This window comes from Semicossyphus pulcher, unplaced genomic scaffold, assembly GCF_022749685.1.
Source record: "Semicossyphus pulcher isolate SPU_LCO1_2020_fin unplaced genomic scaffold, fSemPul1.0.p SCAF_11, whole genome shotgun sequence".
Lineage (NCBI taxonomy): Eukaryota > Metazoa > Chordata > Actinopteri > Labriformes > Labridae > Semicossyphus > Semicossyphus pulcher.
Window position 1 is genome coordinate 1,983,329 of NW_027211615.1, and position 17,154 is coordinate 2,000,482.

The 17,154-nt window shown below is 46.1% G+C and overlaps 1 protein-coding gene across 1 annotated transcript; it reads left to right on the forward strand.

Moving 5' to 3' along the window:
- The first annotated feature begins 938 nt into the window (after positions 1-938).
- Positions 939-16,835, forward strand: mcm9 (minichromosome maintenance 9 homologous recombination repair factor). Its single transcript, XM_069683899.1, has 15 exons — positions 939-1,103; positions 2,825-2,963; positions 3,381-3,487; positions 5,237-5,443; positions 7,446-7,527; positions 9,533-9,733; positions 9,815-9,940; positions 12,495-12,614; positions 12,735-12,909; positions 13,022-13,224; positions 13,527-13,730; positions 14,345-14,427; positions 14,928-15,073; positions 15,326-16,230; positions 16,315-16,835. The coding sequence occupies exons 1-15, from the start codon at positions 939-941 to the stop codon at positions 16,809-16,811; spliced, it is 3,360 nt and encodes a 1,119-aa protein (XP_069540000.1). The 3' UTR covers positions 16,812-16,835.
- Positions 16,836-17,154: the final 319 nt, after the last annotated feature.

The following is a 17,154-nucleotide window of genomic DNA, read 5'->3' on the forward strand; positions in this document are numbered from 1 at the left end:
TCAGAGGTTAGAACCTGCTCTAGCCCTGTATTATACTACTATATTATACTTGGTAACAGATCGATACCAAAATTCCCAGTATCGCCCACCCCTACTGCTAACTTCTTCTTCTTCTTCTTGTGAATTAAGCAGTTTAGATGCTTAATACATATATATATATTATTTTTAGTTGAAATAGTTGATAGCCCTTAAGATCCCGAGCCACACTCCACTCCAGTGGGTGGCGGTAAAGCAGTCTAAAGTTGTTTGCCAACCGCCAGAAGAAGAATAAGTTCTCCCACTTCCGTTTCTGCTTTAGCCGCGAAACACAAGTTTGTTTCCATCGGATGACGGAAGTTGAGCTGTGTGCTGAGATCAAATGTTTGTGTCTGAGTGAAATAAAAAGGTACGTCGTGTTTTCTGTCTCTGTTAGAACAACGTTACAGTTAACGAGCTGACGTGGTGTTACGAGGCAGTGACCGGAACTGCAGACGGTTTAAGACGAACGTGCTGTGCTGTCCTGTACTGTAATGTATCGCATCGCCAGGTGTGCTCATTTACTTGGACGGTTAAAACCATATTAGGGCACTATATCAGACTTAATGTGTCCAGCTCATTCAAACGTGTATGAAGACAGAAGCTAACAGTTATAAGAACTCACATTAGACTTTAATATGGCGAAATAATCACTCGTCTTTATTTATATTTACGTATTTAATTTACTCAGTTATATTTAACTGTCTAAGCATGTAACAACGTTTGCTTTAAGTCACTCATTCCTAGTTACTTAATGTGTAAGGAATTTAATGTGATAATAATGTCCTCCTTTCACATTGAACAGAGAGAACCAGGCGTTTCAATGACATTTTGATTTGTTTAACTGTCTATTTAAGACGTTAGATCGATGGTGTGTGTTCTTCCAGGTGTTCACCATGTTGATGTTTTTCCAGGTGTTCACCATGATGATAAGTCCCGAACAGGAGGCTCTGATTGGCCGGGTGTTTGAAACCTACCTGAGGGAGCATCATCATGAGGACATGCTCCAGCTCATACCAGAGGCTGAGGAGGAGACCCGACCGCCGGTTGTAGTAAACGCCATGACACTGTTTGAAGCCAACATGGAGGTGAGGCCACACAATCCAAAACACCAGTTCAGCTCAGTGAGCTTGATTGGCATCAGTAGTATTATTTTTATATCCATCTTTAATCTTTAATACGAGCAGATGTTTTCATTGTTTCATGTAACAGATAACAAAGTCATCACTCAGGAGACGTGTGTATTTGCACAGGATAATTGTATTTAAAGTACTAATCTCGAAGTTCTCCGTTTTGTTCTATTTGGTGATAAAAGGCAATTGCAGGCGAACACATCCCACATATCCAGACGTCCGCGGTTGGCTCCGGTTGTAACTCTTGATTCTCCTGGCTGACGGTCGCTTTCCTTTTTAGACTGTTTGCTTCATCTGAGCGTCGAGTTTGTTTCTTTTTCTTTGGATTTTCACTAATTTTTGAAGTTGTATCTGTAGTCATCCATCTTTTCTGTCACTAATTAGGCGCCGCTTGTGATTTTTTCCGCAAATGTTGCCACAGACACCCAGTCCATAATCATACTTTATACTGCAAATGCAAAGGCTTTCATCAGCGGGCCATAGGCTCAATCACCATTGTGTTACCTCAGTCAGCGATAGATAGAGACTTAACAGATTTAATTTATTTAAATGCAAACCTTTGAGATTATACCTTTAAAGGTTCTCATACCAAACATAATGATGGTATAATGAGGCTCACTATGATTACATGTCATACATGTGAACAAAACAATGCTAACAAATCCAGAAGTGAAGCTGGGTTTAGACAGATTTCATTTTAAACGGACGTCTGAGCTAACAGCTCATCTGTTCTTAGTGTGATCTGTTGGGCTGTCCTAAATGCCCTCTTTGCTAACATGTCTCTACTTATTTTAAATGAAACCAGTATTATTCAGAAAATGACTCTAGTTCATGACAGCTTGGTTTAAGAGTTTGTTTTTATTTCTCCAGTTTGTACTCAGAGGAAATTCACTGTGCTTGGTCTTAAAGCCCCCCTCCAGGTAAAATCCAGTGTTTAACCTTGTAAACATCTCCATGTGGTGTTCTTCATGTGCTACAAGATATATCAGGGACAACATCAGCAGTCATCTCCATGGCTGGGCCTGTCTGCTTTTAATCTGCAGTGTACCAAGGACAGGCTGAACAACACGTTTTCAGATTGGCAGGTTTGAGACGTCACAAACCTTAGGAGCCAATCCCGTTAATGGACGGGGTGACACTATGCATATCATTATGTGCAACCTATGGCAACCACTTCCATGATGTGCTCACTACTGAAGACTAACATTACGACTACTAACACTACATTTCAAGCTAGCTAAGTTTCAACAAGTTGCCACTTAACGATGGCAGAGACGGGTTTTGTTTTCAGGACGGAGGGGGCGGTTGGAAATGTGCATAGTGGGCGGGGCCTATGCAGATTGAGGAATTTTTAATGAGGGAGAAAGAGGGATGCTTTGGGAGGATTTTTACAAGGTAATTAAACAGAAAAAAACATTTCAGACACATTTCTGATTTCAAGCAGAGCATTTGATATGTCTTTAAACATGACTGGAGCTGCTCTTTAAATCAGACGTCTGTAGGTCGTGTGTTGCCTCTGACTCGCTCAGCACACTCATCCTGCTGCAGGTGGCTGCCAGCTGATGTTTCCTACCCTGTTTAAAATATCTACCACACTCACATTAATGCACAATAGTAACTCCTGTGTGGTCCTACATCATTAATACACTGAGCATCTCTCCTGTGTGTGCTCTCAGGTCGGGGACTACTTCAACGCCTATCCCCACGATGTGCTGGCTATATTTGACAGAGTGTTGCACAGAATAGCCACGGAGTTATCAGAGAAAGCCTCCCTGAAGCTCAGACTGAGACACGCTCCTCATGCCCGCATCACAGGTGAGCAGTGTTAGATGGTTCCCGTCATCTTTGTCTCACTGTAGCTGCTTTATGGGAGTCTTTGGGACTCTGAGGGACACATTGTGTTAGGATGGGATGGAGGGTCAGAGTAGGGGAGTCTTGCAGATCCGGCTAGCCCCCCCACTTTTATTCCTCGGCTGTTGGCTCTGCATGAGAGTTGCCTTTTTATTCTTCTTCCTTTCCTATTAGTCCTAACGCTTTTTACTGTTTCATTGTCTTTAAATTGGTCTTAGTGTTTGTTGTGTTGTTTTATGGCTTTAATGTTTGATTGTGCAGCATTTGGTCAACGCTTGTTGTTTTTAAATGTGCTTTATAATTCAATTCGGATCAAATCAGGCCTCTTAACCACTGAGGATTTCTTATCTTTTGTGTTGACTGACTCTTTCCTGTCCTCAGGTCTGCCCGTGTGTCCAGAGCTCACCAGAGACACCATTCCCAGGTCCAGAGACGTCGGACACTTCCTGTCAGTCACTGGCACGGTCATACGCACCAGTGTAGCCAAGGTACCAGCGTGACACACACTCAGCCTGGCTCAGTTTTCTGCTCTTCACCATTTAAGCTCTCCAAGCCGTCACTCGGTGTTGTAAAGTCGACTTAGCGTAGTTCCTGAGCAACGCGTACCTTCGCCTGGATGGTGGTGACTTTGCAGGACGTAGCTGTGCACGCTTCAGAGAGGTCAGGGGCAGTCAGAGTGAAGCTGTTTCTCTTTCAGCAGGAGTCGGCTGTGTCTCCTGACACACTCATACAATGCTGACGCATCATTTCAGCCCTGACAAGGATCCTAACAGCTTCTTCCATGATGAAACCAAACAGTCACAGTTTGGTGACATGTTAAGGAAATATCCTGGTTTGGTCTAAAATAATAATAATAATAATAATGATCTTTTTACCTACAATTCTGATGTCCGACCCTCCACGGACCCTCCATCTGAGCAGGTTGGACATAAAGTTATACTCTTTAGATCACAGTTTAGACAGACAGAGACGAGGCGACCCGATCACCATCCGATCACCATCCGATCACCACCCGATCACCACCCTATCACCACCCTGTCACCACCCTGTCACCACCCTGTCACCACCCTGTCACCACCCTGTCACCACCCTGTCACCACCCTATCACCACCCTGTCATCACCCTGTCATCACCCTGTCGTGTCTAAAAAGAACCTAGGCCAAGGGTCAGATGAGGCCTGAGTCCTCTCGGACCACTGACAGTTAAAGTTTAAAAGGGTCTAAAGTTCAGCCCACAAAAACTTGGTCAAAGTCACTCAATAATAAGAGAAAGCAGTAAGGTCTGATGCAACAGGGTTTATTGAGTCCAAACCAGAACCACAATAGAACCAGAATCTATTCCCGGGCAGAGAGACTGATTCACCTCCACAGAGCATGTGCTTATATTTCCTTGGCATGCCTGCCTGTGGCGTGCTCACAGGCGCTTGGATATACGCTCTTTTTAGTTTAACATGTTTTCCTCATGTTGGACTTAATGGTGTCAAACAAAACTGCCTTTCCCAGCCCGGGGCTAACTAATTCCCTTTTATTCACTGAGTCGTGACACAGTTATCTTCCTCCAGGTATCAGTTGGTCTTTTTAAAAACACTTAATGACACCCTCAAGGCTAAGCAACATGCTCCATAGGTGAAAACCAAACATTTTCTCTCTTTCCCTTACGTCCGGTCACGCATGGTATATCAACCATGCATTGTACAGATGGAAAACAACCCTCTCCTGCAGTCCCAGCAGGTTACACATTAACTTCAGTCTTCTAACTTTCCACAGGTCACACTTCCCTTAATTCTTCTTGCTTTGATCACTATGTGGTTTCAACACTTCACTTTGATCAGGTTTGACTTGATATGGCTCGGTATATATTTTTCCTTACACAGATTATACACACAGGTTACATTTTTCACTCTGATAATATATGGTTTAGTTTTCAGAAAATCAAGATGGTCACACAGGCTCCAAGAATTTTTCCAACAACCCGATCACCACCTGATCACCACCTGATCACCACCCGATCACCACCCGATCACCACCCAACGTCACAAAACAGATTAAGCTCCTAACCTGAGATGTTTGTTTAGCTTACAGGGAACACGGAGCCTTCCAGTCCTCACTGTGGGAACACATTTCACTTGTTTCTCTGAGTCAGTGTGGACTTTTAAAAGGTCTGCAGCCGCTCTGTGTCTGTACAGAGACCACCGTGAGCGTTCTCTTGTTTTCAGTCGTCTTCTCCACCGCCCACAGGTGCTGGAATACGAGCGGGATTACATGTGCACAAAGTGTCGCCATGTTTTCACGGTGCAGGCTGATTTTGATCAGTTCTATACTTTCGTCCCCCCTGTGGCCTGTCCTAGCCCTGATGGCTGTAACTCGTACAAGTTCACCTGTCTGTCTGACGGATCAGAGCCCGGGGCCTGCAGGGACTACCAGGAGATCAAGATACAAGAGCAGGTAAGGCTCCATGTGTGTGACTTAAGCCCTGTTGGCAGGGGGCCAGTGTTACCTGGGGACCTGTAGTAAATTGTGATTAATGCGGAGGTCGTCTGTGATCCTTGTCCCGTGTGAGTCGTAAAAAACACAGAGGTCATCTGATAGTAACAGTCCCGTGTGGATCGCCATCTCTGTCATTTGGGGTCAAATATTGTTTCAACAGGCTCAATATAAACACCTGAGTGCTAACATGTATTACTGTGTGTTGTAGCCTATCAATAGTAACGTTATCCGTACAGCGGACCCAGCACCACGTCTCGTTTTTCAGACCTTTAAACAGTTGACTTCAGTTAAAAGAACCTGTAAATAAATTCCTACAGTGTCATTTGTTGAGAAGAGAGAAGTAGGAATGTCTGCGTGTGGTGCTCGGGGCATAATTGCAACTGAACCAGTAACAAATATTCAACACTCAAACCCTGATCCATTGCAACGAGGTGCTGGCTGTTGGCTGAAGGCTCGCTGAGGAGGACGAGGCATGTGAGGGACTGGGAGGCCGGCGTAACACATCAAACACAGTACACTCGTCGATTAGTATACAGTGCAGGTGATGCCATCCTCCTTTGCAGGAAATGCAAGTCTGGAGAAAGTTGTTTTTATTCAACTGCCAACATTTCGACACAAATGGGATTCTGGAGGTGATAAAGCCGCAGCACGGACACTGCACAAAGGTTTTTAATGATCTTTTCTTCACTGCTGATTCTGGATATTCAGCCATTCTTGTGCTTTTAGATCTCACAGCTGTAAAAAGCCTGGGCTCAGACTGGATAAAGAGTTAAAAATGGACAAGCAGATAAATGCAGAAGTGAAACCAAGCTCTTTAATCCACGGTCAGGCCTTTTTATCTTTAAAGGATTCTGAAGAAGTGTATTCACTACTTGTGCGACGCACTTTACGGTGATGTCAGCCAAGCCTCTCTGTCTCGCCTTCAGCTGGTTCAGAACGCGGCAGCTCGTCTTTTAGGTGATACAACCTTCCAACCTTCTTTCATACCTTGTAAAACCTCATGTTTCATCAAGGACACTCAGACCAGGTGCTTCTGGCTGTCCTGAGGTCAAAGTTGAAGCTCAGGGGTGACGCAGCCTTTTCAGTTGCAGCTCCAAAGCTCTGGAACGCTCCGCCTCCACACGTTCGGCTGTCCGCCACCTGCCTGTTTTTAAATCAAACCTCAAAACACTTTTATTCCTCGGCTTTGGGCTCTGCGTGAGAGAGACTTTTATAATCCTTTTCCTTTCCTGTTGGTCCCAATACTTCTTACTGTTTCATTGTCCTGTTGTCTTTAAATTGGTCGTAGTGTTTATTGTTTTGATTTTATGGCTTTTATGATTGATTGTGCAGCATTTGTTTTTAAATGTGTTGTATAAATACATCTGGGTTGGATTGAAGTTTGGCACAGGTGTTGCACTGTGCCGAGCCGTCATTTCCTCAAACAAAATGAAGCCAGGCTTTTGAGCGCAGCCGCGTCTTCCGACTAGGCGGAGCCGTGTAGACGGACAGACAGGTCCTGAAAGGTCAGGTCTGGCCAGGTCCTGAAACTGTAATTGTTGATGCCCAACCCTACAGCTACCTCTTACACGCCTGCTTCGCCTCAGGGAGCTTCCTGCTCGAGCCCTGCAGGCCAAAAACTCCGACACCAAACGCTCCATCACGCGATCTCACTCTGATGCACGCAGAAACACAAGCACTAACACACTCACACACAACAAAGATGCCCACAGATATTAACACAAACTGTCCCGAGTCCATTACACACGCAACAGCCTCGACATGTTCAGTCACATCGGGGGGATAGTGTCTGTGAATCATAGTAAAATACAGACTGTGCTGAGCCCGTGCAAATGCGCCGCACGACACAGAGACGTGAGGGGGTCATTTCTAAATCACATGACGCCCCCAGGTAACACTAGTCCTGTAAAATAAAGAGCACTTTTTCAGAGTGTCTCAAACATGGAGTGTTCTTCTTCAGGTGCAGAGGCTGTCAGTGGGGAGCATTCCTCGAGCCATGGTGGTGGTTCTGGAGGATGACCTGGTCGACTGCTGTAAATCTGGTGAGAACTGTTTTTAACAAGGCCGGACACAGAACGCTTACTTATTAACAAGTCTACTACTGCTCCAGTAGATCTCTTCAGCTGGCAGCCCTGAAACATAATCCTGGGCTCGATCAAAGTGCGTCCTCCGACAGGCTCACATTGTTATTCTAAGTGTGTGACAACATGACAGAAAGGATCCCTGCAGAGAGAGACCTTTTTGTTACAGAGGAAGATGATTGTTTGAACCACAAACAGACGTTACGTCACTCGCTGCACACACACCAGACTCCATTGATAAAAGCAGTGATTTAAGCTCACAGAGCACAGGAGCTGCTGGCTGTTCTGCTGTCAGTTTGAACTTTTAGTGGACGACTTTAATCAAGGATGATGTTGCAGCCATCACAGCCTGTTTCAGTGCTGCAGGCTGAACACAGCTACTGGAGACATTCACACACTGTTTATATCCATCAGCTTTTTAGACCCAACATGTGTTAAATAAAAAAGGTAGTGGCAGCTCCTCTGAACAGACAATAATGTGGAAACAAATCAACATGAGGCCCAGCTCGGCGTGGAGTCGGGCTGCACCATAGATCGTTTAACAAGCGCTATTGTGAAGTGAGCATGTGCAACAGTCACATTGCAGTAAGGGGTGATAGAGAAGCACATTAAGTGACACGCGTCAAGCTGATGAAGTCACTTCTTGTTTTCAATGACTAATCCACAAGAAAAGTCTGATATCACATTAGGTAGTATAAGTGCAGCTCTTCATCAGAGCACACTGAGCAGCAGAGACTGTTCAACCTGTCTGTAAACTGAACATGCACGAAAACTCGCGTCTCCTGCTTCCTGTCTGCACACAAAACCTCATGGTGTGTGTGTGCTGCAGGTGTTGCCAATAAAAGTGAACATTTGCTGAACTGTCTGTTTGTGTAACCACAGTGTTGAGCAGCACCAGGACAACGTGCCGCTGTTAACGAGAATACACCCACCCCGCGTAACGGAGCCCCGATCATCCCGCCGACATTATCTGTGACGTCAGCAGCGAGGTGGCTTATTAACAGCGTCACCTTGTCCCGGTGCTGCTAGTCATAACGTTAGCGAGCATGCTAAGGTTAGCCAACCAGCTATAACATAAATACACTGCATGACTCTGGGATTGTGCTTGGTAACCAAACAGCAAATTACGCCGGTGAACCAACAAATCATCACAAGCATTAGCGAACATTAGCTGGACGGGGCAGGGCAGCTGGAGAGAGCTGGGATGAAGCTCTTGTGCTGTGAGAGAAAAAAACGGTGCACCCAGTGAGAGAGCGCTGCACACAGGTTTTGTTTCTATGACAACAATAAGTTGTGGGTCTGTTTTGATCCCCAAAAGCAATCGAAGGTCTCCATGATGCACATGCACTGCCGATGTTGACTCTAGTTTTCCCCTGACGTCGGTCACTTCCTGTTTGGTCAGACGGGCTTCACTAGATAAAACTTATTTTGTTTTATTCTTGTGTGTAGTTTGTGTTGGTGTTGTTGTGGGTGCTGTCGTTTGTTGGCATTACCCATCTCATTTCACAATCGCGTTGTCTCGTGTCGCCCACTGTTGACTGTAGTGGCGTAGAATGAGCTCAAGGCAGAGGTACTCGTGAACACGCAGATACGTCACATCCTCTTGTTTGTGCTTTACATAAAAATCAGCCCACAGGTTGTTCGGGCCGATGGAGGAGAAGGTCTGAATTCATCAGTTCCTCTATCCCTTCACACATTGGCAATAAAAAATGATATTTGATTGATGAATAAATGTAAAATCTTACATATAGCCCCTTTTAATTAATGAAAACACACTGAGTTTATCTGCTATCATTTCCTGTATTTTCTTACAACGCAGAACAAAAACATTTTGCAATGCATGTGATTTCCCGTTTCCTGCAGCCCTAGCATGTAGTACTACTTTTCCCCTGCTGGTGGCAGTGTTCAGAGCCTCCTCACGCTGTAACTTGCACTAACGCACTGTATAAATGCTGTGTGCCTGTAGGAGACGATGTGACGGTGTACGGGGTGATGTGCCAGCGCTGGAAGCCCTTCTATGATGGCGCTCGCTGTGAGGTCGAGCTCGTGCTCAAAGCCAACAACATAGAAGTGAACAACCAGCAGGCTGCCGCTGCTCTGCTCATGAAGGATGTTCAGAAAGAGTTTGAGGACTTCTGGGACAGCTACAGACACGACCCCATAGCTGGTCTGCACGAACATCTTTCTACACCATACAGTCAGATTTTAGTCCTTGGTTGGTAAACGTTATCCTCTCCCCTCTCCGCAGGCAGGGACCAGGTTCTGTTGAGTCTGTGCCCTCAAGTGTTTGGCATGTACGTGGTTAAACTGGCGGTTGCCATGGTGTTGGCCGGTGGGGTGCAGAGGATAGACTCTTCTGGGACCAAAGTCAGAGGTATGTCTCATTTGTTATTTGCTTACATTGAGGTTCTGCTAAGAAGACAGCTAACCTCTTTAGCCATGTTGATAACAACATGAACAGCTTCACTTCAGCAAAATGTCTCTGTTTACGACTCTGATAGTTTACCTCTGTGTTAAAGAACATACTGTCACAGCACAGAACATACCGAGTGCCTCACAGTACAGCTGAGGGTGAAGCTAGAGTTCTTCTTTAGACAAAAACAAAACAAAACTCATGAAAGTTTTGACTCCTGAAACCTTCAGGGGCTGCAGCCTGCGCTCACATGGACACATGACATGGGTGTTCCTCTCACTCGCTCTGTCTCTGGTTAAATGTTTCATCTCAGTCTGAGCTGCACGACTCCTTAAACTGGAGCCATTTATGAGCTTGGAAGATGCTGAAAGCAGGTCTAAGGGTCATGTGACCAGTGAGTGCACCTGTCGGACTGCTGAACAGTGTTAGTTTATTGTTCGATGAAGTTTCAGCTTGTTTTCGTCTGCTGTTTGCTCTGAATGTGAAACTCTGTTTTCCAGTCCTGGGAATTGATTAAAATGACCTAATGTCCTGGAAATAATTTATGTTGTCCGGGAAAACTGTATTTTAGCCCCTCACTCAGATCGCCTACGTAAACCGGGTGTGTATTTTACTTTGAAACGTGGCTGTTGGTAGGATGAGCTGTGCGGTATGACAGGTATGCCCTCTGCTGGCACACAATCTCTCCTCCTAGTGGTGGCTGTATTTCTAAACCCACTGTGTTTCTGAGTTTGAGTTTTGACCCTTTGAGGTTGCTGTAGCTGGTCACTGTGCAGTATTAAAGCAGCAGATTGTTAGCAATGTGAAGTCAGCAGCTAATAGTTAAACTAATTATATTCCTGTAAGTATGAGCACACGTCATTTCATGTTGAGCATGTGAAGTAAAATGGATTGTCTGTTAAGATAATATTATCGCGATGCTAATTTCCGTTAGCATGCAACTGAAACACCAGAAACACCGGATCTTTGGACTTAAAATGACTTGATGACATATTCTGATGTCAGCTAGCTGCTAGCACAAGTTGAAGCTGCCTGAACTCCAGTCCAGGGCTCACAGCTGTGGCACAATCGAGTCCTGCCAGCGATATCAGATTGCCGCCTTGAGACTCTTTCTAACCAACTGAAAGATGACAGAAGACACTTGAATATTTTTTTCAATATATTGTTCTGTTCTTTCACTTCAGACTGGACATAGGTGAAACTTGGATAGATGTACGCTTAATAAAACTGCATGCATGTGTGTGTACTCTACACTCACGGCCACTTCATTAGGAACACCTGTACAATCTAATGCAGGTCGACTGCACTGCCCTGGATTCTGCTTTTATCAAGTTTAGTTTTTGTTGACTTTTGTTTTGTTGAGAGTCTGAAGTGTGTAAATTCAATCATGGTTATTATTGAGGCCACAGTTGTACTGAACTCACTTATATGGAGGTGTGTCTCTAATTTGTTGTCCTCTCTATTTACATACATGAGGGGGCCAGAGTATTAGGAACACCTCTGAATATAATGCAGCTCAGGACAGCCCCACCGCCAGTTATGACCTGCTTTTATGATGCTGAAATATCATTGCGTTAACACCTCTGTGACAGATTAGAAAAAGCCTGTACATTACAGGCAACATGAAAGCACATCTTATGGCTGAGCTGGTGTGTTGGATTACATTAGATTTTTCTTGTTTCCTGTATTGTCAAGAAATCTCCTGGAAACTGTCCTGGAAAATGATCTCTTGAAAAGAGTGTAAGCCCAGAAACTGGATGAGCCTGGCAGTAGTTATATTTATGTTGCACTTGTTGAGTTTCTTTCAGTTAAAAAGGCTGCTAACTGAATGAACTGTAGATGGGATCTTTTCCTCATATGCACTGCCACCTGCTGGTCACCGTGGCTGACTGCTGCTGTGTTTTGTGCTGTTGACATACTGTGATGTTTCGTTCCGTCTCAGGTCCAAGCTGCACAGGTTTTTATTAAATATGTGAGTGGTTAAAGAATGTGGGCCGTGATTCGTCATGAAGGAGGTGGAGGTGGGTCCTGAGGCTAAACCATGTCGCCAATATGCAAATTGGTGTATGACGTCATCTGGCAACTTCCAGTGACTTTTGGAGCTAGTGCAGCTTGTACAGTTGGCAACACTCTACATCGTCAAACAGGAGAATAAAAGTGGGGTGAAATGTGTCGTCCTCGGCCTACAGGTGAACGATATGACCGTTTGCGAGTGCTGTCCTGTATCGTCAAGAAAAAGTAAAGGTTACATAAAAAAAGAAAAGAACAGGTGATTTGTTTTCGGGATGCAGGTGAGCTCAGCTAGCGCTCTCTGCTCCTCTCCTGTTCCCCTAACGTCTGCATGAGGAGAGCAGTGATGTGCTGTAACAGTATTCAATACTGCAAAGGTGAGATCGCGTGCAGGAAATAAACAGACACTGAGGTGAAGGTGTGATTGATGTTTCACCTGAAGCAGTGTTCAGATGACAATAGATCTTTGGTCTCACTGTGACTGCCTTGATCCTGTCCACTGCAGGTGAGTGTCACATGTTGCTGGTTGGTGACCCGGGCACAGGGAAGTCTCAGTTCCTCAAGTATTCAGCTAAGATCATGCCTCGCTCTGTTCTCACTGCTGGCATTGGATCAACCAGTGCAGGTAAGTGACTTCTGTCAGCCGTGTAGAGCACGATGCCCTCAGGTACAGAATCAAACCTGCTGCATATAAACACTTTGTTGTGTTGCTGGGCGAACAGAACAGCCATGTGTTCTGTTGCAGGGCTGACAGTAGCAGCAGTGAAAGATGGAGGTGAATGGCACCTGGAGGCCGGAGCTCTGGTCCTGTCAGATGGTGGTTTGTGCTGTATTGATGAGTTCAACAGCATCAAGGAACACGACCGCATCAGCATCCATGAAGCTATGGAGCAGCAGTCTATCAGCGTGGCCAAAGCTGGGTACGACACTCGTGTTCCTCTAAAGCAGATCAGGGAGGAGCAAAATAAGGTCACTAATGAAACGGTGACCTGACAGAGAAGCTGCTTTGTAACTGCCTCCTCCTCTCCACAGTATGGTGTGTAAGCTGAACACTCGCACCACCATCCTGGCAGCCGCCAACCCTAAAGGCCAGTACGACCCCAACGAGCCGCTGTCGGTGAACGTGGCTCTGGCCAGCCCTCTGCTCAGCCGCTTCGACCTGGTTCTGGTTCTGCTGGACTCCAGGAACGCCGAGTGGGACCGCATCATCTCCTCCTTCATTCTGGAGGACCGAGGTGGAGCATGAGCTGCAGAGCGTCGTTAAACCCTCATCTCATGTTAAATGACATGTTTAAACAGTCGTTATGTGGTATTTGACCGCATCATGAAACAAACGTTTCTTTAATCTATATTTAGTTTTTACCTTTAGTCTTACTTTAAGTTATTATTTGACCAGGCTGAGAATAAAACCACAAAACAAGCCTGTAAACACTCGCTGCCAGTCTCTCTAAACAACACGGATTGATTGAGGAAGCACCCTGCTGTCATGAAGGTCTCCTCCTGATTGAAGTGCTGACTCTTCTCTCGTGCTCTCCAGGACTGCCTGCCGAGTCGTCAGGCCTGTGGTCCATGGAGAAAATGAAGGCGTATTTCACCGTGATTAAACGTCTGCAGCCGCAGCTCTCTGAGGACGCCAACAGCATCCTGACGCGCTACTACCAGCTGCAGAGGCAGAGCGACGGCCGCAATGCAGCACGCACCACCATCCGCATGCTGGAGAGTCTCAGCAGACTGGCTGAAGGTGAGCTCAGGTGATCTCTGAAACGAGCCGACCTCAGACTATGAACCTCATTCAGAGATGTTATCCTGTGTTCAGACCAAAAGCAGGTTTTCTCTTTGAGTTTGACAGAGGGATCATTTGTGTTTAATGGTCAAACACGTCCACACACCATATTCTCCCTTCTCAATACGCCTTAAAACCTAACACACTCCATCACGTCTGGAGTATTAATTCCGATACTTATCGATTTACCTCTCGATACGACTCTCAATTATTTGGTGCAAAAAACAAAGACATGTCTTTATCAAGGTGTTATGGGCTGTGGTCCTGATTTTTAAAAAAGGATGTTTGATTTAAAAAAAAAAAAACATACAGTTATTTATATGATTGAAAAAAAAAAATTAGATACCTGTTTACCCTCGGTGTTAGAGGCACCTTCTGGGAGCCAAATCAGCCCTGTCAAAGTCTGCGGTCGGCTGAGACCTGGATTCATTACGTGGAAGCTGCTCCTGTGGAGCTTCAGGCTGAGGCTGGAGAAACTTCTTCTCAGTGTCAGATATCACGCAGACTGGTTTACATTTATTCCTTTAAATGTGGAACACACGTTCACTCTGTGTTCTGTGTTCACCCTCCAGCTCATGCTCGGCTCATGTACAGAGAGACCGTGACCATAGAGGATGCTGTCATGGCCGTCTCTGTGATGGAGTGCTCCATGCAGGTGAGGAGGAACAAGTGACAGACTCTGCTTTTCTCTTTTCACTTATTCAAATCATATTTGATTTTTTCCACATAAATACACTAGTTGAATGTATTTAAATAGAGTTCCATGTAGAAGTGTGTTGCATGACACAGTAAAACAGTGCTGCATGTTGTGTGCCCCAGCTTCTCCCTCCTAGAAAAGTTTCTGAATGAAAGTGATTTATCTGTGATTTATCGGCTTTACTCACCCGATTGTTTTGGAGAGGAGGAGGCGTCTGAGGGTAATTCGGCTAGACAGCTAACGTTAGCTGCAGCCCTTTTTTTATTCTCTCCTGTCGTCCTGTGTAAACTGAAACCGCTTTTTTGAGTGTTTATTTCCACATTATAATCATCTTAATGTGTGAGAGACATCCTGATCCATGTCTGCCTGTCTGACATTCACTCCTCCTGCTCTTGGCTCATGTTCCCATTGTCCACCTGAACTGCACTCTGTGACCTCCCTGCGCTCCTCTGTTTCAGGGTGGCTCTCTGCTCGGCAGTGTTAATGCATTACTCACCTCGTTCCCTGCTGAGCCCTGTGAGCAGTATCACGCTCAGTGTCAGACTCTGCTGCAGGGACTCCACCTGCCTCAGCTGCTGCAGAAGGAGGCCAAACGACTGAGCAGGTGAACGTCTGTTTGTGGTTAAAACAATCATCTTCTTTTGTAACAAAAAGGTCTCTCTCTGTAGGGATCCTTTCTGTAATGTTGTCACACACTTAGAATAACAATGTGAGCCTGTCAGTGGAAACAACAAGAACTTTTAGTGGACGCACTTTGTTTACGTACTCGTACCAATTTGTCAGTAACACCATTCTTTACTGTTTCCAGGACGACAGAGCTGCACCCAGTTTAAACATCCGTGTCTTTGTTCTCTAGGCTGAAGAGCGACGCCTCAGCGGCCTCTCCACCCACTGATGGTTACCAGCATCCACTCAGAGACACAAACTCCGCCCACAGCACACACCGCCGTGACATCACCAGTAACTCCAAGGGTGATGTCACAGTGGAGGGTGGCCTGGATTGGTTTCACTCCATCAATCCATCAGTGTCACCTGATGGGATGGCCCCGCCCGTAATCACATCAACTCAGGTTCACCAGAGCTCGGGAACATCTGCAGTCAGACAACCAGACTGTCACACACAGACAGATGTTATCAGTGACCCAACATTAAACCATGAGCGTGTTTTACATCGTTTGAGCTCAGCTTCAGAAGAAGAAACCACATCGAACATCAAAGAGAAGAGATCCACGACACAAGAGAAGAAGAAACAACCTGAGAGACGGACAGGTAATCCAGAGTCCTCTGGGTGTGTGCTTCAGAAAGTCTCAAAGAACCTGAGAGGCCGAAGACTGAAGGAGCTGACTCCTCTTCATCAGGAGCCTGATGGAGGAGGAGGAGGAGGAGGAGGAGGGAGGGAGGAGACTACAGGTAGAGATGTGACGGACACTTCAGAATCTAACACGAGCAGCGCGCTGTCCTCAGGTAATAACGGCCCCTGGAAGGACCGCATTCAGGATGACCTGACCGCTGGCATACCTGAGGAGGAAGACAGGAGGGGCGAGACGGGGAGGAAGAACCTCAGTGCTGCGCTGAGGGACAAGATGGCAGCTGAGGCGGACACGGGGGAAGAGCTGCGTTCAAAGCTGTCGGGATTTATTTTCAAACCGAGGAAGATGAGAGCTTCAGCAGGCAGTGACGACCTGAACGTCAGCGCAGAAGTCCTCAGAGGATGTAACTCACGAAGGAGAGATGTAGACCCCGACACAGAGAGGAGGATGAGTGAAGACAAGCCGGTCAGCCAGAGAGACTCACCGACAGACAGAGAGAAGAAGAAGAAGAGACAGAGTGTGTGGGAGGGTGGAGGCAGTGAGAGGAAGGAGCTGGAGGATGATGATTCTCTCTATGGGAGGGACGAGTCACGGAGCGTGGATGGAATAAAGGGAAGTGATGACAGGAAGTCCACTGTGGCCTCCTCAACCCTCGCTAAACTCTCCAGATTCTCCTTCAGCTGCTCCACTGAACCCATGACTCACAGTGACAGAGCTGAAAACCCCAGAGCGAGTCCCTCTGAACACTGCCCTGCAGGAAACAAGAGCACACCTGTGAACACACCTGTGAACACACCTGTGAACACAGAACATGAACGACGGACACCAAGTGAAAGTGTATCTGTAAAAACAGTGAAGGACGCTCCTGTTGACCTTCAGGGCTCGGTCGGTGTGAAGAAGAGGAAGTGCTTTGAGCTGGGTGGTCCTGCGAGCGGTGCTGGTCCCCTCTCTCTGTTCGGCTCTGTGGACTTGAGTAACGATGTCCTCGACACCGACTGGGACCAGGAGGTGTCAAAGAGAGCCAGAGTGTGAGATCACAGCTGCTGTGGAGCAAAGAGAATAATGAGCCAATGAAATGTAGGATGTTGTTACACTCTGAAAATAAATTGTTGGTCGTGTATATCTTCGTTCCTGCTTCCTCCTCTGCTCGCTCACTTAGCAGAGTCTCAGCAGACCTGAGGTTTTACTTCAAACAGGACAGCTTGTGTCTGACCACCGGTGACTCAGCATGTCTGCATCAGAACAACGTCTATCTGTTTAATCAAACCATGTATCAGAGATGTTGTCAAGTTTCTGTCTAACTATCAGGTATGTACGCAGCGCAAACTGGGAGTCATGATTGGACGACTCAAAAAGCTCCCCGGGATGTGATTGT

What these genes read in the sequence shown, in the direction of transcription:
- mcm9 (XM_069683899.1), top strand. Translation starts at nt 939, where the DNA reads ATGATGATAAGTCCCGAACAGGAGGCTCTGATTGGCCGGGTGTTTGAA. An exon ending in TACGCACCAGTGTAGCCAAG is followed by an intron (nt 3,488 to 5,236) that starts GTACCAGCGTGA and finishes CACCGCCCACAG; the next exon opens with GTGCTGGAATACGAGCGGGA. An exon ending in TGATGGAGTGCTCCATGCAG is followed by an intron (nt 14,428 to 14,927) that starts GTGAGGAGGAAC and finishes CCTCTGTTTCAG; the next exon opens with GGTGGCTCTCTGCTCGGCAG.